The 26,341-nt window shown below is 41.0% G+C and overlaps 1 protein-coding gene across 1 annotated transcript in view; it reads right to left on the bottom strand.

Moving 5' to 3' along the window:
- Positions 1–701: 701 nt before the first annotated feature.
- The window catches only part of SFRP4 (secreted frizzled related protein 4), a 120,989-nt gene continuing 95,349 nt past the window's right edge, over positions 702–26,341 (bottom strand). The window contains exons 5-6 of the mRNA XM_073549981.1: positions 21,252–21,315; positions 702–1,342 (exon numbers count right to left, since the gene is read on the bottom strand). Coding sequence (XP_073406082.1) covers positions 1,163–1,342; positions 21,252–21,315 — 244 coding nt within the window. The 3' untranslated portion in view covers positions 702–1,162. The remainder of the gene's footprint in view (positions 1,343–21,251; positions 21,316–26,341) is intronic.

Here is a 26,341-nt window from a genome sequence, read left to right as displayed (position 1 = left end):
CCAGTTAAATTTACTGTGGTGAGCATAGTGTGCTAATCTTTAATAATAATAATGACAATAATATCGAAATGCCACAAATTCTAACAGCAGATTTATGTCATTGCAATGTACAGTATATTGTAAAGTACATGGTTATTGTTACACTAAAGTCTGTAATGATGCAAACATGTAAGATTTGCTGCAGATTTTGGTGTGGTTTTGTTGCCTGTTTTTCCAACATAATTTTAATGTGGAGTGTGAACATAGTCTAATGCTGCTGAACTTTGCAGTGGCAAATATGAGCCCCTACAATAACACAATTATCTGTATACTGGGCATGAAACTGTCATTCAGCAGATAGTTACAATAATATATGCGCTTCTCAATTTGTCTAAAGCAGGATTCCAAAAATCCATTTGCTTACTCCAAAAGCAAACAACATAGATGTGTCCAATTGATGTTTTGTTGCAGAAGTAGCAAGTGATCCTGGATCAATTACCTACATGCCGCATGACTACTGCAATGTCCACATCGGTTCGACAACTTAACTCTACTAAGCTGACGAGTCCCTAATATATTAAACTATTTTCAAACATACATTATAAGAAACAACTAAATTATTATAGAAAAGATGCCCATCTAATGATGATGAGTCGTATTACAGTTTAATAAGTTTATTATCATGATTATTAAATATATTTAAACAACAGATTCCAGCCTGAAGTGCAATAGTAATAAAACTATAATATGGGACACAAACCTCCTTTGTGAACATATCAACATGCTTAAGCACAAGTGCAAAAAAAATCAGTTTATACAAGCAATGTCAAAGGAGGAAACAGATAACATATTTGCACCATAAATATAAAAGAAAATATTTTGAAGCAATATGTTACTTATAAATATGGTGCAAATTATTTGCCCTCACATTTGCAACCAATTTACCTTGATAGAAATGTCTCATTTTTTTCCATACAAGCCCTAAACGTATGGGTTGTAGTGGTCAAAGTATGAAAAAAGCCAACATTGGTAATTAAAGTGCAGCAAATAAAAAGTCAATGCAGGATTCTGCATGTTATTTATCCTGGTGGAGAGGTTTAGAAATAATATGTTCTGCCACTGTAGCCAGCTAGTGACTCTCACCATGCAAATGGAATGTCCTTTGGTGGAAACATAGAGCAACTTATACTCTTTTATCTCTCTGGTCCTTCTTGGTTTTAACATTCTTTTTGGCGATCCCCGGAGGTGGGTGAGTGTTCTTTAAGTTCATCTTTGAGTTCCCACTACGACCAGTTCGCCCTGCATGTTTAATTTTTTCTTGGGCCGTTTTCACTTGCTGCTCCTGTAAGGTCTGCTCCCATCTCTAAACAGTTATAAAAATGGAATAATTATTTGTGTGGACATCATACAAACCACAACACCAGGATATAACAAATCTAATTTAAGCTTAAACTTTAATTTATAATAGTAAAATACATACTGGTGTTTTATATTTACAGTTAGGTACATATATATTTGGACAGAGACAACATTTTTCTAATTTTGGTTCTAGACATTACCACAATGAATTTTAAACAAAACAATTCAGATGCAGTTGAAGTTCAGACTTTCAGCTTTCATTTGAGGGCATCCAGATTAAAATTGGATGAAGGGGGCGTGGTTTGCAGGGGAAGGGAGCAGACCTGTTCATCAGGAGCTCCTGCAATCCCCCTATTTGAAGCGGCTTAAATCTACTAAAGGTGGAAAATTTTGTGACTTAAAACCTTTAGAACATGCCTGGATCCACCTACAAGAAGAAAGAAGCTGATATTGCTGAGAAAAATCATATGCTGGGACGAGAAAGCAATGGAAGACCAGGCAGAGGCCTGACTTCAGCCGGAGGTAAACAAGCTGTACCTGCACCTCAAGCCAGACAAGCCTTGGTGAAGTCAGAGCCTTCCAAAGCACCTTGGATTCGTGGGACACCTGTGGGGAAGAAATCCTCCCCTAAAGCAACTCCAGTACTTGAAGACAGACCTAGGAAAGAAAGTTGGGAGATCGCAGTGAGCCCAGGTGCTGGGAGGCAGAAGAGAGGAGCCAGAGATGACTCAGCAGTTCTCACAAAGCCAAGACCTGTTGGTGGATCTACAATCAAGCAGGCAGGAGGATTAAGAGTGGAAGCACCAGCTTTTGTTCCTTGGACACAAACAAAAAATGGATTTGCAACAGAGGATGCGACTAAGGAGGAGCAGGAGACAGTGACAAGCACATGGAACCGGCCTGGGGAATCCCTAGGTCTCCGGACAGAGAGGGAGCCACCTGGAGTGCATTTTGGAGAACGGGAGCAGGAGGGGAGAGCCATGACAACAGGGAAGGAGAAAGCAGGACAAAGGAGTACACAAAAGTCTGAAAAAGTTCAGCAGACAACTGAAGGGGTAAGCAGACTCATACATTTCATTTCTACATCCCCTACTATGAAGCGGAGTACCGCTATTAAATCTTCCTATAAGAGCCCTAAAGTTACAGATCGCGTGGAAAATAGTTATGTATGTAATGAGAAGCCATGCAATAACAAATTTAATAGAGGGGAAGATAGAGGGAATGTTCATAACAAGGAAAAATCACAGCAGTCTCTGATTACATGCTTTAATTCTTGTGAGTCTGGTCTGCAGTTAAATGGGACTAAACCTGCTCCTTCTGCTGATAAGAGTGGAGTACATATGGGACTGTTGGTTGAGGGGGGCTCTACTTCCGATCCCCAAGAATATATGGTACAAGCTAATGTAAAACTTAAAGGGGCACCCCTAAGTAAATCCTCAAAGCACCCGGAATCTTTGGTTGGGAGATCAGATCAATTGGAGGACTCTCTTTATTTATCAGAAGAACTGGAGAGTGTATATTCAGAGAAGATTTTTAAAGGGACAGATTTTTTTGAACTCAGTAAAAGTGATTATTTTAATGATGATTCTGATAAATCTTCATCCACAAATTCCTACTTGGGAGTTGATGATATATGGGGAAACTTAGAGCCTATTGAAAATTCTTTACAACAACTGGACATAGCTAAATTGGATCAGGGGAAACATGGAAAATCCTCTTCCAATTTGATAGACGAGATACCTGCATCTGACGACTATCCAACAGAGGCCTTTATGGTCAGCATGTTTAAAGCTCTTCTTACATCAGTGGAACTTTTGGGGAAAGAAGATAATGCTGATATCATCTGTAATGTATCCTGTGATCCCACTCTTAAAAACATTGACCTTAAGCAATTAAATAAATCCAAAGCCTCTGAGGCTTTCATAAAAAGACTTTTTAGTGATACATTAATGATTTTGACCGACGACACCCATTCAACCTCGTCTAGAGTCTCTGATGGTCCTCTTTGTGGTCGGAAAATGAAGATCCCCTCTAATAATAAAAAATGCGAAATAACGCAACATAGAGATGTTCATATTTCCCCTACATTAACAGATTCATTAGATAAGATTCGAAAAGATATTGCTTCTCTAGAAATTCATATGGCTAACTTCGAGGACTTTAGAAGAAAAAATAATGTCAAGATCAGAGGGATTTCTGAGTCAATACACTCTTCTCAATTAAAAGATTATATATCCTCGATGATCTCTCACTTGATCCCTGACATTAATGAGAGATGTTTGGTTGAGAGAGCGTTTAGGATACGAAGGCCGCCCTCTCTGCCGCAGGGCTTAACAAGTGATATAATTGTATCCTTTTACCCCAACTGGATAAGAAGTGCGCTCCTGAGTATTTCAAAAGAGCCAAGATTTCTATCTTCCAAATACAGTCATCTGATCTTCCTCAAGGTCCTTTCAAGAGAGACTTTACAAAAAAGGAAAGCGTTTGCACACACCACACGTGAACTCCGGCGAGCTGAGATACCATACACCTGGACTCTTTCTTCAACTCTTCAATTAAAATATGCATCAAGAGTGATTCCTATTTCTTCTCCGGATGAGGGAAAGGACTTCCTCGAGTGCGCTGGAATAAGTACTCAAAAGGTTATCCCGAGACTTTCAACGTCGAAATCAGATCTTCCTCTTGGCTGATGGTCTTGTAATTTATTTGTTGATGTTCAATCTAGAGTTACATATAGAATTGTATAAAGACATATTTTCCACTTTTATATAGTTTTTTTTTTAAAGAACCAATTTTTTGCCTCCGCTCAGTCCTAGGGACATCACTGGATGTCCCGGACAGGACAGGCTTTCATATTCTTTATATTCAATTTAATATGATTTTTTTTTAGGTATAGCGGTATCTATGATATATATAACGTACCTAGCTATTTAAAATTTTTTCTGAAGTATCAGGAATATAATACGTGTATTGATCTTTTTTTTTTTTTGAGCTACCACAATTGTGTAAAATTTAACACAATATGTGTACTGTTTTTTTTTTCTGACGGCTATTATAAGTATATTGATCTTTGCATTTGTATTGTAATCCTTTCTTCCTACAGGTTTTTTGCAAAAAAAGCAAAAATTGATTAGTACATTCTTACAGACATAGGTACTTAGAGTTGAATAGCATACAATTTGCTTTGCGATTTGTTACACTACTTGTACAACACGTATGTTTGCCTGTCTAATTCCCCACTTTGTGGGGTATCCCTGTCTTTACAGGGATTATGTTTTCCCTACCCTAATCCCTTCGTTTTGTTCTGTACCCTTTTCCCCTTCCCTCAAAAAATTCTAAAATTAATAAAAAATATTGAAACACAAAATTGGATGAAGGGTTTAGGAGTTTCAGCTCCTTAACATGTGCCACCCTGTTTTCAAAGGGACCAAAAGTAATTGGACAATTGACTCCAAGGCTATTTCATGGACAGGTGTGGGCAATCACTTCGTTATGTCATTCTCAATTAAGCAGATAAAAGGCCTGGAGTTGATTTGAGGTGTGGTGCTTGCATTTGGAAGGTTTTGCTGTGAAGGAAACATGCGGTCAAAGGAGCTCTCCATGCAGGTGAAACAAGCCAACCTTTAGCTGCAAAAACAGAAAAAAACCATCCGAGAAATTGCTACAACATTAGGAGTGACAAAATCTACAGTTTGGTACATCCTGAGAAAGAAAGAAAGCACTGGTGAACTCATCAATGCAAAAAGACCTGGGCGCCCATGCAAGACAACAGTGGTGGATGATCGCAGAATAGTCTCCATGGTGAAGAGAAACCCCTTCACAACAGCCAACCAAGTGAACAACACTCTCCAGGAGGTAGGCGTATCAATATCCAAATCTACCATAAAGAGAAGACTGCATGAAAGTAAATACAGAGGGTTCACTGCACGGTGCAAGCATCAACAATAAAAAGGCTAGACTGGACTTTGCTAAAAAAAAATCTAAAAAAACCAGCACAGTTCTGGAAGAACATTCTTTGAACAGATGAAACCAAGATCAACCTCTACCAGAATGATGGAAAGAGAAAAGTATGGTGAAGGCATGGTACAGCTCATGATCCAAAGCATACCACATCATCTGTAAAACACGGCGGAGGCAGTGTGATGGCTTGGGCATGCATGGCTGCCAGTGGCACTGGGTCACTAGTGTTTATTGATGATGTGACACAGGACAGAAGCAGCTGAATGAGTTCTGAGGTATTCAGAGCCATACTGTGTGCTCAGATCCAGCCAAATGCAGCCTGTCATGGTCATGTGAGACTGGACACACCGCCTCCAGCAGGGCGAATTTATATGACACGCATGACCCTGGATACACCGCCTCCAGCAGGGCGAATTTAAATAATAGAACGCGCAGACGGATACACCGCCTCCAGCAGGCGAATTCCAGTAGTTCCCCTTATTTCTGGATACACCGCCTCCAGCAGGGCAAATTTCAGAATAAAGGGGAAAACCAGAAAAACAATTACAATGGTGGCCCTGCGATTGGGAACGGGGACGTGGAGACCTCCTGCACTCCCCTGAGTCAGTGACTCTACACTCCTAATGATCCCTAGGCCAGTTCCTTACCAGGCGCCGATCAGGATACCTGAAATCCCTAGCTCGCCCTGAACCAATCCCTTACTAGTGAAGTGGACGGTGCAGAAACTAATCCCACCACTGCACTAAAACACACATTGTGGAAAGTGACAAACAGGGAAACACCACTTAGCTTTGCTCTGTTGCTAATGCTCCAAGCAACAGAGTCTGACACCTGAGTGCATCTTTTCCTCCAACCGAATCCAACACCTGAGTGCAGATTTCCAGCAACAGAGTCCCGCATCTGAATGCAGCTTTACAGCAACATAGTCCCTTATCTGAATGCAGCTTTCCAGCAACAGAGTCCAGCATCTGAGTGCAGCTCTCTTCCAGCAACAGAGTCCAGCATCTGAGTGCAGCTCTCTTCCAGCAACAGAGTCCAGCATCTGAGTGCAGCTTTCACCATAGTTGCCACTCCACCAAGCTTTGCAATAACTCCTCACTGACACCATAGCTGTCACTCCACCAAGCTTTGCAAGAACTCCACACTGACACCATAGCTGCCACTCCTCCAAGCTTTCCAAGAACTCCTCGCTGACACCATAGCTGCCACTCCAGGCTTCTGACTGGGCTGCCCGGGACTCTTCTCAAGTTCCTTCCTTCACCAAGGATGGTTGGAAAAGACCAATATCACCAACTGTGAGTGAGAACACCTGACACACCTTTATAGCTAGGAGCCAGAGTCTCACACCTGTTAGAGATTCCCATGCAATAATGCTCATCACCACCAGGGGCAAACTAGAACAAAAGACACCACTGTGTAATAACCCTAATGGCCCCTGGGGGCAAAACCAACTCTAAGCAACCAGCTCAAAGGAAAAAAAAGGTTACTTATTCAAAACCTGTCATATCCAACCTGGATCATGACACAGTCAAACTGATTGGTCGTCATTTCATACTACAGATGGACAATGACCCAAAACATAAAGCCAAAGCAACCCAGGAGTTTATTAAAGCAAAGAAGTGGAATATTCTTGAATGGCCAAGTCAGTCACCTGATCTCAACCCAATTGAGCATGCATTTCACTTGTTAAAGACTAAACTTCAGACAGAAAGGCCCACAAACAAACAGCAACTGAAAACCACCGCAGTGAAGGACTGGCAGAGCATCAAAAAGGAGGAAACACAGCGTCTGGTGATGTCCATGAGTTCAAGACTTCAGGCAGTCATTGCCAACAAAGGGTTTTCAACCAAGTACTAGAAATGAACATTTTATTTACAATTATTTAATCTGTCCAATTACTTTTGGTTCCTTTAAAAACAGGGTGGCACATGTTAAGGAGCTGAAACTCCTAAACCCGTCATCCAATTTTAATGTGGATACCGCAAATGAAAGCTGAAAGCCTGAACTTCAACTGCATCTGAATTGTTTTGTTTAAAATTCATTGTGGTAATGTCTAGAACCAAAATTAGAAAAATGTTGTCTCTGTCCAAATATATATGGACCTAACTGTATGTACTGTAAGATGGTGGTTGGAGGATCCTGCACCTCTCCTAAGGACTACTATGTTGTTTTACAATGTGTGAATGTATTTTATATTATACTGTAGTGTGGTAGTATGTTTATAGGTCAACAGATGGCAGTGTTGATTTAATAGTCATTTTTGTGGCACAGTCTCTGTGGGGTTTGTATATAGCATTAACTGTACGTCCGGCCCAGACTGTGAATTGTGGGTTAGTGACAGGAATCAGAAGTTCAGGCAGTTAAGGATTGAGGCACTCAGTGAAACGGTGTCAGAGGGTCTGGTCACGTATAGGAAGAAGATAGTGGGAGAATCTCCCTTCTGTTTCCAAGGAAAGACTGGTCCAAGTGCAGTTCCACAGTGAAACACGTCGACCTGGGTGGAGCTACGCTAGTAATATGGAGGTCCCATGCTTAAACTGTGAACTGTTAACAATGTTTATCACAAGTATTGTGCCATCATCAATAACTGTCAAGAACATGCCTCTGTTTGATGCAGAAGTGAACAAGTGTAATTCCTGCTATCTTTCGTATGCCAGTTGTTTGACTAGTAAAATGGACTTTGTTTTTAACAATCTGTCTGCTTCCTCTTCATGGGAACACTAGGGTTCGGTGCCACACAGACTGTGGCAGTGAAGAACCTGAAGGTATCTACAGTAACCTTATTGCACACACACCAAAGGACCCAGTTTTTCTGTAACGTACCGGGGTGTCGGAATAATGGCTTTGGCTATCAGACGTCTGATTCTTATATGTAGTCATTTCCTGAAGAAGAAATGCTTGACACTTTGAAACATGTTGAATGAAAACCATATGTTTGAATAAATCCCTGAGAATTGACGTCAGCCATACATAAGAAGGGTGGGAGATATCCACAAAATATTTCTATCTTCACCCACAAAACTATGGCAGAATTGCATTTTTTTCACCATTTCACTGCTTTTGGAATTATTTTTCCATTTCAAGTACATTGTAGTGTAAAATTAATTATGTCATTTAAAACTACTACTTGTCCCACAAAAAAAGCCCTTTTAAGACTATGTAAATAAAAAATATAATACAATTATGACTTTAAGAAGAAGGGTAAGAAAAAACAAAAGGGCAAAAATGAAAATTGACAATTTAGAAAGAGAAGCCAGCTACACCAGCATATGATAAAGAAACATCCATAATATTCTTGGAAAAGTATTAACATAGCTATTTATTAATGACACATAACTAGAATAAAAATAAAACAACACCTGGTTTAAAAACACTTGAATGTATAACATAGTATAAAAAACCTTCATAGTCGTGGCTGATAAAGTAAACATGCAACCACAAGGACAAACATGATACAGAAGGAACAACGGTCTTCCTAAGTAAAGCTATCCTTAAGCACAACCTATCCCACAATATACAGTGGCATGTAAATGTTTGGGTACCCCTTGTAGGTGCGTGGGCCGACTGGGGGGTGGTCCTTCTTCCACCGCAAACAGACTTAAGACAGACACCGATGTGCGTTCAACAGGTCCTCTTTATTGGCAGTCCTCTCGACGACCCGCTGCACCACACAGCAGCTGCTCAACTCTGCAGCACCACACAGGAGATGCTCGACTCCGCACACAGGCCCGGGTACCTTCACTTCCTTTTCCTAATTGACGTCCCTCGCGGCTCTTTCACTGTGGCTGCCCTAGGCCTACCACCACAGCGCTTCACCCGTCCAAGTCTGTCCGTCTGGTACCCCTGGCCTTCTCTGTCCTGCAGCTCTCCTGTCAGGGCCACCCCCTGACTGTCTTCCTCCTCAGTCCCTTCTGGAGCTTCTCCTCTGTTCGTCTCTCCCTTCAGTCTTCTCTCCTGAGCTCCTCTCCCTGGACTGGCTTCCTTCTGGAACTCTCTACACCTTCTTATATCCCCTCTCTCTGGGAATTCCCCTCTAGAGCTCCTGTAACTCTGCCCCCCATGACTCTGCGGTTTCGTAGCCTTAAGCTGAGGTAAAGCTCTTTCCTCACTGCTCTCTGCTACCATCTTGTGGCCAAACTACAGTATTACATCTTCTTCTGGTTCTGCTGTCCTTGGTCTCCCCCTAATGGCCAAACCCAGTACTTCACCAACTTCACCTATTTCTAGCTGTCTCCCACCTTCATATACAGCAGTCCACGTCAAGCACACTGTACATTTACCCTCCTGCTGCAGACAGGTCCATAGGTCAGTCCACTTCCCCTACACCCCTAACCAAAATTACTGTTATTGAGAACAGTTAAGCAAGTTGAAGATTAAATTATTTCTAAAAGGCATAAAGTTAAAGAAGTCACATTTCTTTTATATTTTAGGCAAAACTAAAATTATATATACTGTAGATATGTATTGACCCGGTCCAGACTGCGTATTCCCCTTTAAGTAAACCTGGACCATGAGTAGCTTTTGTACACCTCAACTCACTCCTAAGTTATCCTTTTACTGTTATATGGTTTAAATGAATCCATTGCTCACTAATCTCTTATATTCATGATTTATATTATTCTCACAATGTGAAGTCTGTCACAAGAATTGAGAGTTATCCTATTGGTCAGTGACCCTGTCACCAAGGTTCAATGGGAGGAGCTACCTCCAGTCTCTGTCTAGACAAGACAGAGATCTTGAAAGTTCTCTGAAAAGTCAGGTTCAAGATGTGACCCAGAGCAGACCTCATGTGATGGGTCTCCTGACCCCCTCCAGGCTCCAAGCCTGGAGGTTCATCATTCTTTTCATCTCAACACTTATAGCCAGGCCTAATTCCCAGGATCTTCTCCTTACTTCTACAGCCAAGGTGGCTAAAAACTTTTAAACCTTTTTACCCTGGATTAAGGCGTGTTTCTCCAGCATTAGGTGGCACTAAATGTGTACAGAAGAACCTATTGTCCGCGTGTTGAGGAAATCGAAGATCCTCTGCCTCACCGCAAATTATCCATTATAACTTCAAGTATATTTCTGCACGTACCATGACCAGCTGAGAAAATGAATACGGGATTTCAGGTCAGTACATACTGCCATATATTCCCTATTCTGCCTTTATGCCACCAAGAGGCTTTGAAATCTCTTATAATTACCTGCAAGTACTGCTTCTAATACAGGTTCTTAAAGCTCCAGAACCTCAATTCTGTGTCAGAATCCTATCCTGAACTGTACTAGCCGTGGAGTCCCCACTCGAACTGTAAACTACTATCTCCATGTTATATATAACCGTTCTGCTGAAGTAAAGCAGCTGTTCTTCCTGAGACCTATTGTCTGTGGTTATTCAATCGGCTGTGGACATTGCGTGGGAGTGGATAACAATGAACGGAATAGCCCCATACCAGGGCTATTGCATATACAGTGGGGAAAAAAAGTATTTAGTCAGTCAGCAATAGTGCAAGTTCCACCACTTAAAAAGATGAGAGGCGTCTGTAATTTACATCATAGGTAGACCTCAACTATTGGAGACAAACTGAGAAAAAAAAATCCAGAAAATCACATTGTCTGTTTTTTTTTCATTTTATTTGCATATTATGGTGGAAAATAAGTATTTGGTCAGAAACAAAATTTCATCTCAATACTTTGTGATATATCCTTTGTTGGCAATGACAGAGGTCAAACGTTTTCTGTAAGTCTTCACAAGGTTGCCACACACTGTTGTTGGTATGTTGGCCCATTCCTCCATGCAGATCTCCTCTAGAGCAGTGATGTTTTTGGCTTTTCGCTTGGCAACACGGACTTTCAACTCCCTCCAAAGGTTTTCTATAGGGTTGAGATCTGGAGACTGGCTAGGCCACTCCAGGACCTTGAAATACTTCTTACGAAGCCACTCCTTCGTTGCCCTGGCGGTGTGCTTTGGATCATTGTCATGTTGAAAGACCCAGCCACGTTTCATCTTCAATGCCCTTGCTGATGGAAGGAGGTTTGCACTCAAAATCTCACGATACATGGCCCCATTCATTCTTTCATGTACCCGGATCAGTCGTCCTGGCCCCTTTGCAGAGAAACAGCCCCAAAGCATGATGTTTCCACCACCATGCTTTACAGTAGCTATGGTGTTTGATGGATGCAACTCAGTATTCTTTTTCCTCCAAACACGACAAGTTGTGTTTCTACCAAACAGTTCCAGTTTGGTTTCATCAGACCATAGGACATTCTCCCAAAACTCCTCTGGATCATCCAAATGCTCTCTAGCAAACTTCAGACGGGCCCGGACATGTACAGGCTTAAGCAGTGGGACACGTCTGGCACTGCAGGATCTGAGTCCATGGTGGCATAGTGTGTTACTTATGGTAGGCCTTGTTACATTGGTCCCAGCTCTCTGCAGTTCATTCACTAGGTCCCCCCGCGTGGTTCTGGGATTTTTGCTCACCGTTCTTGTGATCATTCTGACCCCACGGGGTGGGATTTTGCGTGGAGCACCAGATCGAGGGAGATTATCAGTGGTCTTGTATGTCTTCCATTTTCTAATTATTGCTCCCACAGTTGATTTCTTCACTCCAAGCTGGTTGGCTATTGCAGATTCAGTCTTCCCAGCCTGGTGCAGGGCTACAATTTTGTTTCTGGTGTCCTTTGACAGCTCTTTGGTCTTCACCATAGTGGAGTTTGGAGTCAGACTGTTTGAGGGTGTGCACAGGTGTCTTTTTATACTGATAACAAGTTTAAACAGGTGCCATTACTACAGGTAATGAGTGGAGGAAAGAGGAGACTCTTAAAGAAGAAGTTACAGGTCTGTGAGAGCCAGAAATCGTGATTGCTTGTTTCTGACCAAATACTTATTTTCCACCATAATATGCAAATAAAATGAAAAAAAAAAAGACAATGTGATTTGCTGGATTTTTTTTTCTCAGTTGGTCTCCCATAGTTGAGGTCTACCTATGATGTAAATTACAGACACCTCTCATCTTTTTAAGTGGTGGAACTTGCACTATTGCTGACTGACTAAATACTTTTTTCCCCACTGTATATATATTATATATACCGTATATACTTGTGTATAAGCCGACCCGTGTATAAGCCGACCACCCTAATTTTGCCACAAAAAAATGGGAAAACTTATTGACTCGTGTATAAGCCTAGGGTGGAAAATGCAGCAGCTACTGGTAAATTTCAAAGATAAAAATAGATACCAATAAAAGAAAAATTAATTGAGAAATCAGTAGGTTAAATGTTTTTGAATATCCATATTGAATCAGGAGCCCCATATAATGCTCCATACAGTTCATGATGGCCCCATAAGATGCTCCATAAAAATATACACCTCATATAATGCTGCACAAAGGTTAATAATGCCCCCATAAGATGCTCCATAGAGTAATATGCTCCATATGCTGCTGCATACAGGTTATGGCCCCAAACGATGCTCCATAGATTATGCCCCCATAAGATGCTCCATAAGATGCTCCATAGATTATTCCCCCATAAAATGCTCCATAGATTATGCCCCCATAAGATGCTCCATAGACTATGCCCCCATAAAATGCTCCATAGATTATGCCCCCATAAGATGCTCCATAGACTATGTGCCCATATGCTGCCCCATAGAATATGCCCCCATATGCTGCCCCATAGAATATGCTCAAAAATATGCTGTTCCATAGAATATGCCCCCATATGCTGCCCCACAGACTATGCCCCCTTATGCTGCCTCATATGCTGCCCCATAGACTATGCCCCCATATGCTGCCCCATAGGATATGCCCCCATATGCTGTTCCATAAAATACACCATCATATGCTGCCCCATAGGATATGCCCCCATATGCTGCCCCATAGGATATGCCCCCATATGATGTTCCATAGAATATGCTCCATATGCTGTCCCATAGGATACGCCCTCATATGCTGCCCCATAGGATATGCCCCCATATGCTGCTCCATAGGATATGCCCCCATATGCTGCTCCATAGAATATGCCTCCATATGCTGCCCCATAGGATATGCCCCCATATGCTGCCCCATAGGATATGCCCCAATATGCTGCTCCATAGAATATGCCCCCATATGCTGCTTCATAGGATATGCCCCCATATGCTGCCCCCATAAAATGCTCCATATATTATGCCCCCATATGCTGCTGCTGCCAAAAAAAATGTCATACTCACCACTCCTGCTCAGGACCTCACCTGTCTGGGGGCCATCGCTGCTCACCACTGTTTGCCATGTTGTCTGTCAGTGACATTCAGGCAGCAGAAGGCACAGCGTGCACTAAGCATGTCACCGCGCCCCCTGCTGCCTAATTGTCACAGACAGAGGATGCAGCAGACAGCGGTGAGCAGCGATGGATACCCCGGACAGGTGAATATCGCTATACTTACCTCCCCTGGCACGGTCTCTGCAGCGGCAGCACCACTTCTCCACGGTCTCCCTTCCTGCCTTCAGCGGTCACGTGTGCGCATATTCATGAGCTTAATGAGCGGTATCATGTGACCGCTTAAGGCAGGAAGGGAGACCGTGGAGAAGCAGGGGGGCCGCAGAGACCGCGCCAGGGGAGGTAAGTATGATCTCTGACACCCCCGCTCCCCCTCCCTCGCTGACCCCCAGGTATATGACTCGTGTATAAGCCTAGAGGGGGACTTTCAGCCCAAAAAAATGGGCTGAAAATCTCGGCTTATACACGAGTATATACAGTATATATATATATATATATATATATATATATATATATATACACACAGTATACACTCACTGGCCACTTTATTAGGTACACCATGCTAGTAACGGGTTGGACCCCCTTTTGCCTTCAGAACTGCCTCAATTCTTCGTGGCAGAGATTCAACAAGGTGCTGGAAGCATTCCTCAGAGATTTTGGACCATATTGACATGATGGCATCACACAGTTGGCGCAGATTTGTCGGCTGCACATCCCTGATGCGAATCTCCCGTTCCACCACATCCCAAAGATGCTCTATTGGATTGAGATCTGGTGACTGAGGAGGCCATTTGAGTACAGTGAACTCATTGTCATGTTCAAGAAACCAATCTGAGATGATTTGAGCTTTATGACATGGCGCATTATCCTGCTGAAAGTAGCCATCAGATGTTGGGTACATTGTGGTCATAAAGGGATGGACATGGTCAGCAACAATACTCAGGTAGGCTGTGGCGTTGCAACGATGCTCAATTGGTACCAAGGGGCCCAAAGAGTGCCAAGAAAAAATTCCCCACACCATGACACCACCACCACCAGCCTGAACCGTTGATACAAGGATGGATGGATCCATGCTTTCATGTTGTTTACGCCAAATTCTGACCCTACCATCCGAATGTCGCAGCAGAAATCGAGACTCATCAGACCAGGCAACGTTTTTCCAATCTTCTACTGTCCAATTTCGATGAGCTTGTGCAAATTGTAGCCTCAGTTTCCTGTTCTTAGCTGAGAGGAGTGGTACCCAGTGTGGTCTTCTGCTGCTGTAGCCCATCTGCCTCAAAGTTCGACGCACTGTGCGTTCAGAGATGCTCTTCTGCCTACCTTGGTTGTAACGGGTGGCAATTTGAGTCACTGTTGCCTTTCTATCAGCTCGAACCAGTATGCCCATTCTCCTTTGACCTCTGGCATCAACAAGGCATTTCCGGCCACAGAACTGCCGCTCACTGGATTTTTTTTCTTTTTCGGACCATTCTCTGTAAACCCTAGAGATGGTTGTGCGTGAAAATCCCAGTAGATCAGCAGTTTCTGAAATACTCAGACCAGCCCTTCTGGCACCAACAATCATGCCACGTTCAAAGGCACTCAAATCACCTTTCTTCCCCATACTGATGCTCGGTTTGAACTGCAGGAGATTGTCTTGACCATGTCTACATGCCTAAATGCACTGAGTTGCCGCCATGTGATTGGCTGATTAGAAATTAAGTCTTAACACACAGTTGGACAGGTGTACCTAATAAAGTGGCCAGTGAGTGTATATAGTTCAGGCAAAAATTAAGAGACCACTTCCAAATGTTCACTTTGTCTGATTTTTGTCTTTATAGACATGTTTTTGGGTAAATTGTTCTTTTAGTCTACAAACTTCTGACAACATGTCATGTCACCTAATTTCCAAGCAATAATTTTTTTATTTTTTTTTCTGAAAAGGGGAAATGGTCAAAGTTAAAAAAAGCAGTGCTTTCAGGCCTCAAATAATGCAAAGAAAACAAGTTCAAAATCATTTAGAAACAACAATACTAATGTTTTAACTCAGCAAGAGTTCAGAAATCAATATTTTCTGGAATAACCATGATTTTTAAAAACAGCTTTCATGCGTCTTGTCATGCTTGCTATCAGACTTTCACACTGCATCTGGTGCAAAAATTTAAGCAGTTCTTTGTTTGATGACTTGTGACTATCCATCATCCTATTGATTACATTCCAGAGGTTTTCAATGGGGTTCAGGTCTGGAGAATGGGCTGCCCATGACAGTGTTTTGATGTGGTGGTCTCTTAATTTTTGCCAGCGCTGTATATATATATATATATATATATATATATATATACTGTATATATATATATATATATATGGTCATTTTTTCCCATTTTAAACATTTCAAAAAGGAAAATGGGCAAATCCAAAGGTTTAGGCACCCTTGGGGATTTGATTGCACAGATAACTTTGACCAAGGTTTCAGACCTTAGCCTATTAGGCTTATGGATTATTCCCCATTATTGTTAGGAAAGGCCAGGTGATTCAAATTTCACAGCTTTATAAAAACCCAGCCTCCTCTTACCCTGTTTCAAAAAACAGCAGCCATGGGTTATTCTAATCAGCTGCCTAGCACTCTGAAAATTAAAATGGTGGAGGCCCACAAAGACTCTGAAGGCTATAAGAAGATAGCAAAGCATTTTCAAGTTGCCCTTTTCATAGTTCAAAATGTAAGTAAGAAATGGCAGTTAACAGGATCAGTGGAGGTCAAGATAAGGTCTAGAAGACCAAGCAAAATTTCAGTGAGAACTGCTCGAGGGATTGTCTGAAAGACAAATAAGAAACCCCCGCTTGCCTGCAAACGACCTAGAGAAAGATTTAGCAGACTCTGGAGTTGTGTTGCATTATACTATTGTTCAGAGACACCTGCACAAATGTGGCCTTCATGAAAGAGTCATCAGAAGAAAACCACTCCTGTGTCCTCACCACAAAATTCAGTGTCAGATGCATTCAAAAGAACATCTAAACAAGGCTGATACATTTTGGAAACCAGTCCTGTGGAATGATGAGGTTGAAATAGAACTCTTTGGCCACAATAACCTAAGGTATGTGTGTCAGAATCAATTACTGATAAAACTTAATAGTACAAAAAAGTGAACCATTAGCCAGTGTAGTATAAAGTATAAAGACCAAGGAAATTCCGCTATATAATTAAATAAAAATCATCAGCATATCAATAGTATGTGAGCAGATGCCCCCAATGGTCAAAAAGTCTATGTAGAAATGTCACGAGGACTCAGGAGGTCAAAAAATTGGGTGAGTGAATATTATGGATGAACCTTTATCATATGTTGGTGTATCTTGTTTCTCTTTCTAAAGTGTAAATTTTAATTTTTGCCCTTTTGTTTTTCTCACCCTTTTTCTTAAAGTCATAATTTTTTTTTTAAATGTACTTATTCTTTTGTGGGACAAGTAATCATTTTAAGTGACATCATTCATTTTACCATACAATGTAGATAAAATGGAAAAATAATTCCAAAAGCCGTGAAATGGTGAAAAAATGCAATTCTATCATTGTTTTTGGGGTGTCATTTTTTATGATGTCCTTTGTATGGTAAAAATAACAAGTCAACCAGCTTTCTAGGTCAGTACGATTATGGTGACCCCAAACTTGTATAGCTTTTTCTCTTGTAAAATTGGCAGGAGATTCACTATTGATGATAAGTAGAGTTGAGCGATACCGTCCGATACTTCAAAGTATCGTATCGGATGGTATCGGCCGATCTTTAAAAAAAGTATCGGTATCGCCGATTCCGATACCGGAAGTCCCATTCAAGTCTATGGGACTTCCGGTATCGGAATAAGAAAAACCCTTTCCTGCCCTTGTACAGCCTCTCTGGGGTCTGTACGGGCCTTTCGGGGGGCTGTGCCGGCCTGCCAGGGGGTCTGTGCAGGCTCCGGTGGTCTGTGCCGGCCTGCCGGTGGTCTGTGCAGGCTCCGGGGGGCTGTGCCGGCCTGCCGGGGGGCTGTGCCGGCCTGCCGGGGGGCTGTGCAGGCTCCGGGGGGCTGTGCCGGCCTGCCGGGGGGCTGTGCCGGCCTGCCGGGGGGCTGTGCCGGCCTGCCGGTGGTCTGTGCAGGCTCCGGGGGTCTGTGCAGGCATCGTCCGATGGGACTACAAGTCCCATCGGGCGATGCCTGCTACCATGACAGTGATTGACACATTAGCCAATGATGGGACAGTAGTAGTCCCATCATCCGGCTAATGTGTTAAATGTAAAAAAAAAAAAAAAAAAAAATAAATTACATGCTACATACATACAACATGCATACTACATACATGCTACATTCATACTACATACTACATACATGCTACATTCATACTACATAAATACTACATGCAACATACATACTACATATATACTACATGCATGCTACATACATACTGCATGCTACATACATACCACATATATACTACATACATACTACATGCATGCTTCATGCTACATACATAACACATATATACTACATGCATGCTACATACATACTACATGCTACATACTACATATATACTACATGCATGCTACATACTACATGCTACATACATACTACATATATACTACATGCATGCTACATACATACTGCATGCTACATGCATGCTACATACATACTACATACATACTACATGCTACATACATACTACATATATACTACATACATACTACATACATACTACATGCTACATACATACTACATGCTACATGCATGCTACATACATACCACATACATAACACATATATACTACATGCATGCTACATACATACTACATGCTACATACATACCATATACATACTACATGCATGCTACATACATACTACATGCATGCTACATACATACTACATGCTACATACATACTACATATATACTACATGCATGCTACATACATACTACATGCTACATACATACTACATATATACTACATGCATGCTACATACTACATGCTACATACATACTACATATATACTACATGCATGCTACATACATACTACATGCATGCTACATACATACTACATGCTACATACATACCACATACATACTACATATATACTACATGCATGCTACATACATACTGCATGCTACATGCATGCTACATACATACTACATACATACTACATGCTACATACATACCACATATATACTACATACATACAATACATTCATACAATACATACATAGACATACAGTACATATAACATAGAGTAACATACTTACCAATACTTGTCACATTGTTCCCCGAAGCCATTGTCTTTTCCGGAATAAATATTAACATAACAAACCACAAAAATACTCACCCACGATCCGAAGCAGTCCACGAGTGTGTCCCACGACGATCTTGGGTAGAGAACTGCAGCATCAGCTGTTGCTGCCGTTCTCTACGGGCTGCAGGAATCCAATGACGGAAGGTAGGTATCCTTCCGCACTGTATTCCTCCGCCACTTAAAAAAAAAAAAAAGTCCCTAGTCTCACTTTATGCCATTGCTGTGTGGGAAATTAAAAAAAAAAAAAAGTCCCTAGTCTCACTTTATGCCATTGCTGTGTGGGAAATTCAAAAAAAAAAAAAGTCCCTAGTCTCACTTTATGCCATTGCTGTGTGGGAAATTCCCACACAGCAATGGCATAAAGTGAGACTAGGGACTTTTTTTTTTTTTTAAGTGGCGGAGGAATACAGTGCGGAAGGATACCTACCTTCCGTCATTGGATTCCTGCAGCCCGTAGAGAACGGCAGCATCATCTGATGCTGCCGTTCTCTACCCAAGATCGTCGTGGGACACACTCGTGGACTGCTTCGGATCGTGGGTGAGTATTTTTGTGGTTTGTTATGTTAATATTTATTCCGGAAAAGACAATGGCTTCGGGGAACAATGTGACAAGTATTGGTAAGTATGTTACTCTATGTTATATGTACTGTATGTCTATGTATGTATTGTATGAATGTATTGTATGTATGTAGTATATATGTGGTATGTATGTAGCATGTAGTATGTATGTAGTATGTATGTAGCATGCATGTAGCATGTAGTATGTATGTAGCATGCATGTAGTATATATGTAGTATGTATGTAGCATGCATGTAGTATATATGTAGTATGTATGTAGTATGTATGTGGTATGTATGTAGCATGTAGTATGTATGTAGCATGCATGTAGCATGTAGTATGTATGTAGCATGCATGTAGTATATATGTAGTATGTATGTAGCATGCATGTAGTATATATGTAGCATGTATGTAGTATGTATGTGGTATGTATGTAGCATGTAGTATGTATGTAGCATGCATGTAGTATATATGTAGTATGTATGTAGCATGTAGTATGTATGTAGTATGTATGTAGTATGTATGTGGTATGTATGTAGCATGTAGTATGTATGTAGCATGCATGTAGTATATATGTAGTATGTATGTAGCATGTAGTATGTTTGTAGTATGTATGTAGTATGTATGTGGTATGTATGTAGCATGTAGTATGTATGTAGCATGCATGTAGTATATATGTAGTATATATGTGGTATGTATGTAGCATGTAGTATGTATGTAGCATGCATGTAGTATGTATGTAGCATGCATGTAGTATGTATGTAGTATGTATGTAGTATGTATGTAGCATGCAGTATGTATGTAGCATGTATGTAGTATGTATGTAGTATATATGTAGTATGTATGTAGCATGTAGTATGTATGTAGCATGCATGTAGTATATATGTAGTATGTATGTAGCATGCATGTAGTATGTATGTAGTATGTATGTAGTATGTATGTAGCATGCAGTATGTATGTAGCATGTATGTAGTATATATGTAGTATGTATGTAGCATGTAGTATGTATGTAGCATGCATGTAGTATGTATGTAGTATGTATGTAGTATATATGTAGTATGTATGTAGCATGTAGTATGTATGTAGCATGCATGTAGTATGTATGTAGTATTTTTTTTTTTTTTTCTTTAACATTTAACACATTAGCCGGATGATGGGACTACTACTGTCCCATCATTGGCTAATGTGTCAATCACTGTCATGGTAGCAGGCATCGCCCGATGGGACTTGTAGTCCCATCGGACGATGCTTGCACAGACCCCCGGACATCAGCACAGCCCCCCGGCAGGCCGGCACAGCCCCCCGGCAGGCCGGTACAGACCCCCACAGGGTGCACAGACCACCGGCAGGCCGGCACAGCCCCCCGGCAGGCCGGTACAGACCCCGGGCAGTCCACACAGCCCCCCGGCAGGCCGGCACAGCCCCCCGGCAGGCCGGCAGAGACCCCCGGAAGGCCCGAAATGACGGCGCATCATGATGCGCACACACCGCGCATCATGATGACGTCAGGCCGTCAATCAACTGAACTTCCGATTCCGATGCCGAATTCCGATATTGAAAAAATATCGGAAGTCGGTATCGGAATTCCGATACAGCAAGTATCGGCCGATACCCGATACTTGCGGTATCGGAATGCTCAACACTAATGATAAGTAATAGAGTTTACAAACGAGATACCTGCTAACAGTATGTTACAGTATACTTATCTTAACCTCTTATATAAGGTTCTACTGAGGGAATGGCACTAGGATGCTTGTAGCTTTAGTCTGTGGGATTAGAACTGCTAATGCAGAAATTTCTGTAACATTGGGCCAACTGACATGTCATGCAAAATGTCAGGATTACCCTACATTATAAAGCCAGTAACATTACCTTGAATCTCTTGTTTAATTGGTCTTTCCACTTTTCAACTAAACAGCCATCAAGAAGCATCATCCTAGAAATTAAATATAATGATTGACATACATATCATACTTAAATATATTTTTATTTAAGCATATAGTGCAAAATATCCAGAAATGGTGAAGGTCAAGCGAGGAACCTAAAAAAATATATTATAGACATCTGCGTACATAATTTAGTAGCTTATATGGGTCCACTACTTTAAAGAAATTTACTATAGAGGTCAGTATTGGGGTCTCTTCTTTTTAATATATTTATTAATGGCCTTGTTGAGGGCTTATAGATTAGATGCAGATGATCTTAAGCTTTGCAAAGTAATCAACACAAATGAGGATAACTTAATATTACAGAGAGATTTATGTAATATTTAGACTTGGACTGAAAAATGGCAATTGAAGTTTGATGTACATAAATGTAAGGTTATGCATTTTTGAGTAATACAATGTACAATTATGTATTAAATGATAAAATAGTGGACAAAACTCTCCCAAGGTGCATTGACAGACATCAATCTCAAGTTTTGTTGCAAGCCAACCAGTTCCAGGCAAAATAAATCATTGGATACATTAAAAGAGGCATAGATGTTCAAGAACAAAGGTTTACCTCTATGCACTACTCACTAGTGTAGCCACACTTTGGATAATATGTACAATTTTGGGATCCAGTGTATAAGAAGGACATAGCTGAACTAGAGCTGTTGCAGAACAACCAAGATTATTAAGGGAATGCGTGAACTGCATTGAGCCAGGGAACTAGTCTGATTGCTATATTTGGAGCTGGGAAGGAAATTCTTCCGAAACATGGAACAATTAGAATCTGCCCCATGGGGTTTTTGCCTTCCTCTGGATAAAAATCTTAGGTGACAATTACATCTCAATGGACATGGATCTTCTTTCAATTATAAAACAACTAAAGTATGAAATATTTAAAAATTGGACCTGTGGAGGTACGAATCAAACTCTTGCTGCTTCTTCGTAACAGTGTCCCCTGAATGACTCTTTTGCTGGCAGAGTCAATAGACCATTTCGGCAATCCATGATTGTTTTTTGTGGTCACTTTCTGTCTGAGCTTGAAGAAAAAGTGTTTCTGCTCTTTCTTTAAACTCAGGTAGAGCATGACCACTGCTGAGAGTCAGTAGAATGGGTTTGTTTGCAAAAATCATCTGATACCCACTGTTGGAAACAGAAGCAAGGGACCAGTGAGGTATACTAGCAGTAGTATAGATTGAGAAGATGAATATGTATTTTTTATCTTAGTGCCATCACGGACCCATCTTTAAAATAATTGTAATTATTAGACAGCCCTTTAAAACTGACAATACATATTTGTCAGTAGTTACTGCTGATTAAAATTCACAGATAGTGTACATGTATGACCACCATCCCTTATTTCAAGTGTCCCAAATAAAGTGAGTTTCAAATAGCTATTCTAATGCTTGGTGGAAATTCCAAGAAAAGTAAAATAGGTTTTCAATGTATGATCACTGAAGGCTACATGACTGGGACCTTAATGATCAATAAAATGGTGGTGCTAAGCCAGGAAGTTTTAATGGAGCGACTGTGCATGTATGACCAACACTCCATTGAAACTCTCCCACAATGGAAGGCTAGTTCTAGTAACTAGTGGAATTCTAGTGGTGTGCTCCTTATATAGCATTCATTTATCAGCTCTTTCAAGCTAAGTCTTCAAGCAGAGGCTAGACAGACATCTGTCTGAAATGGTTTAGTGACTCCTGCATTGAGCAGGGGGTTGGACACAATGACCCAGGAGGTTCTTCACAACATTCTATGATTCTATTCTGTGGTCAGGTGATTTTTTGGGGGGAAACAACCCCTATACCAGATTCTAAAAAGCATTTCTTTAAATTGTCAAACAGATCAATATTAACACTTCACTAAAATGACATTACTCAAACAGTTATTAATTACAGGGCTGACACCACAGAAAATCAACTGTAGATAGTTTATTTTCGACCTTTGCAAAACCTTAGATGTAAAATCTGACAGTTATAAATGTGTAATTATCCAGTTCCTGTTTGGATTCGTGTCTGACAGAGTGTTCTAGTATGTTGGCATAAGGTTGAGAATAAGTCAATTGCTATAGAGTTGTTTTGGTCTAAAAAATAAGATTTATTTAGTCAAGAACTAAAAGTATTCTAGGTTAGTAATGTACATCCTTGTCAAAGTTCTCTCCCTGAGATTAGGTGATGGAAAGTACAGCTAAGGACTTGTAAAGTATTTGATTATAATCCTGCATCCATATTACAGCTTATGTTTATGTGTTGTATACATATGATTGAAGAACAGTGTTTGCAGGTTATAGCTTATATTTAAGATATAACTAGGCTTGTGTGCAGATAACATCTAGCCGATTCAGTCATTAATTGTATACTGCTATAGGGGTTCTAACATCTAGAATGTTTTTTCAACCTCCCAAACCCTGTCACCAGAAGTTACTCTCCCCTGCTGCTTCTGATCTTTGTAGATAGGCTGCAGCGGTGACATCAAAACTATAGCGCTCGGGACTGCAACAGACAATCTAGGCTGAATGGTCTTATGTTGACTACTACATAACCGCTGAGCCTTGAGACTAGCTACAGTGGTCACATACTATGTAGTTGTGATGTCACTGCTGCAACCGATCAACAAAGACTGGGAACAGCAGTGGATAGGCAGTGCTAGAGCCGAGGGATGGTGAGTCTAGCTGATTTTATTATTTTTATCTACAGCATTCTCATGGGTTTAATAAAACTAATTAATGAAAAACCCCTTGAAACACAATTTGAAAAGCAGTATATACGCCGCAAAAGGCACTACTGTGTATCAGCTAAATCTAGTCCAAAAAGATACTCTTATAGTATAATGCATCTTGCTAACAATAGTCTATGGGGAGGTTACATGCCTTGGTAAAGATTGGACACAGTGTAGAAAGAGCCTAAGGCCGGGGTCACACTAGCATAGAATATGGACGAGTGCTATGCGAGAAAACATTGCATAGCACTCGGACTAATGTTAATCTATTAGGCAGCTCACATCACCGTATTTTTTCTCGCGCGTATTCTACGTGTGTGTAAAATCGCAGCATGCTGCGATTTTACACGTATATCGGCCGAGTCTCACCAATGCAAGCATATGGGCATGAAAAAAATCCGACATCACACGGACCATGCAAGTGCTGTCCAATGTTTATGCACCGGTGTCCTTTGAAAAGCTGGCAATTCATGTGTGGTATTAAACACACAATAGGCCCAAAACATAAAAATGGGTATTAACTCAAAAGAACTTAGAAAACAACGTTTGGTTATAAATACAATGACCACTAAACAGTATAACCCATAAAAATACTTTATTATAATGGCATTATACAAAGTGAGGGGACCAACATCATACATAGTATTCAGTAGTGTTTTTAAGCCTAATCTAGCAAGTTATAGCCAACAACTACATGTCATAAAAATCTATATATCACTTTTCCACATATAATAGGCATAAATAGTAAAAACAAGCAGGATGGCAACACTTACAAATATAAAAATGATGAGACAGGTCCCCACCGCCCCAACACACATTTCGTATTAAAACGAAAATAAAGTTTACTGTTTTTTTTTACAGGCTTTTCTTCTATCTCTCTATGAAATATAAATAAATATATATACTATATACAGTTGTGGCCAAAAGTATTGACACCCCTGCAATTCTGTCAGATAACACTCAGTTTCTTCCTGAAAATGATTGCAAACACAAATTCTTTGGTATTATTATCTTCATTTAATTTGTCTTAAATGAAAAAACACAAAAGAGAATGAAGAAAAAAGCAAAACATTGATCATTTCACACAAAACTCCAAAAATGGGCCAGACAAAAGTATTGGCACCCTCAGCCTAATACTTGGTTGCACAACCTTTAGCCAAAATAACTGCGACCAACCGCTTCAGGTAACCATCAATGCATTTCTTACAATGCTCTGCTGGAATTTTAGACCATTCTTCTTTGGCAAACTGCTCCAGGTCCCTGATATTTGAAGGGTGCCTTCTCCAAACTGCCATTTTTGATCTATCCACAGGTGTTCTATGGGATTCAGGTCTGGACTCATTGCTGGCCACCTTAGAAGTCTCCAGTGCTTTCTCTCAAACCATTTTCTAGTGCTTTTTGAAGTGTGTTTTGGGTCATTGTCCTGCTGGAAGACCTATGATCTCTGAGGGAGACCCAGTTTTCTCACACTGGGCCCTACATTATGCTGCAAAATTTGTTGGTAGTCTTCAGACTTCATAATGCCATGCACACGGTCAAGCAGTCCAGTGCCAGAGGCAGCAAAGCAACCCCAAAACATCAGGGAACCTCCGCCATGTTTGACTGTAGGGACTGTGTTCTTTTCTTTGAATGCCTCTTTTTTTCTCCTGTAAACTCTATGTTGATGCCTTTGCCCAAAAAGCTCTACTTTTGTCTTATCTGACCAGTGAACATTCTTCCAAAACGTTTTAGGCTTTTTCAGGTAAGTTTTGGCACACTCCAGCCTGGCTTTTTTATGTCTCGGGGTAAGAAGTGGGGTCTTCCTGGGTCTCCTACCATACAGTCCCTTTTCATTCAGATGCCGATGGATAGTGCGGTTTGACACTGTTGTACCCTCGGACTGCAGGGCAGCTTGAACTTGTTTGGATGTTAGTCGAGGTTCTTTATCCAACATCCGCACAATCTTGCGTTGAAATCTCTTGTCAATTTTTCTTTTCCGTCCACATCTAGGGAGGTTAGCCACAGTGCCATGGGCTTTAAACTTCTTGATGACACTGCGCACGGTAGACACAGGAACATTCAGGTCTTTGGAGATGGACTTGTAGCCTTGAGATTGCTCATGCTTCCTCACAATTTGGTTTCTCAAGTCCTCAGACAGTTCTTTGGTCTTCTTTCTTTTCTCCATGCTCAATGTGGTACACACAAGGACACAGGACAGAGGTTGAGTCAACTTTAATCCATGTCAACTGGCTGCAAGTGTGATTTAGTTATTGCCAACACCTGTTAGGTGCCACAGGTAAGTTACAGGTGCTGATAATTGCACAAATTAGA

Source organism: Dendrobates tinctorius, unplaced genomic scaffold, assembly GCF_039654945.1.
Source record: "Dendrobates tinctorius isolate UK_male_01 unplaced genomic scaffold, ASM3965494v1 ptg000162l, whole genome shotgun sequence".
In the NCBI taxonomy this organism is placed as follows: domain Eukaryota; kingdom Metazoa; phylum Chordata; class Amphibia; order Anura; family Dendrobatidae; genus Dendrobates; species Dendrobates tinctorius.
This window is presented reverse-complemented; position numbering and strand designations above follow the sequence as displayed.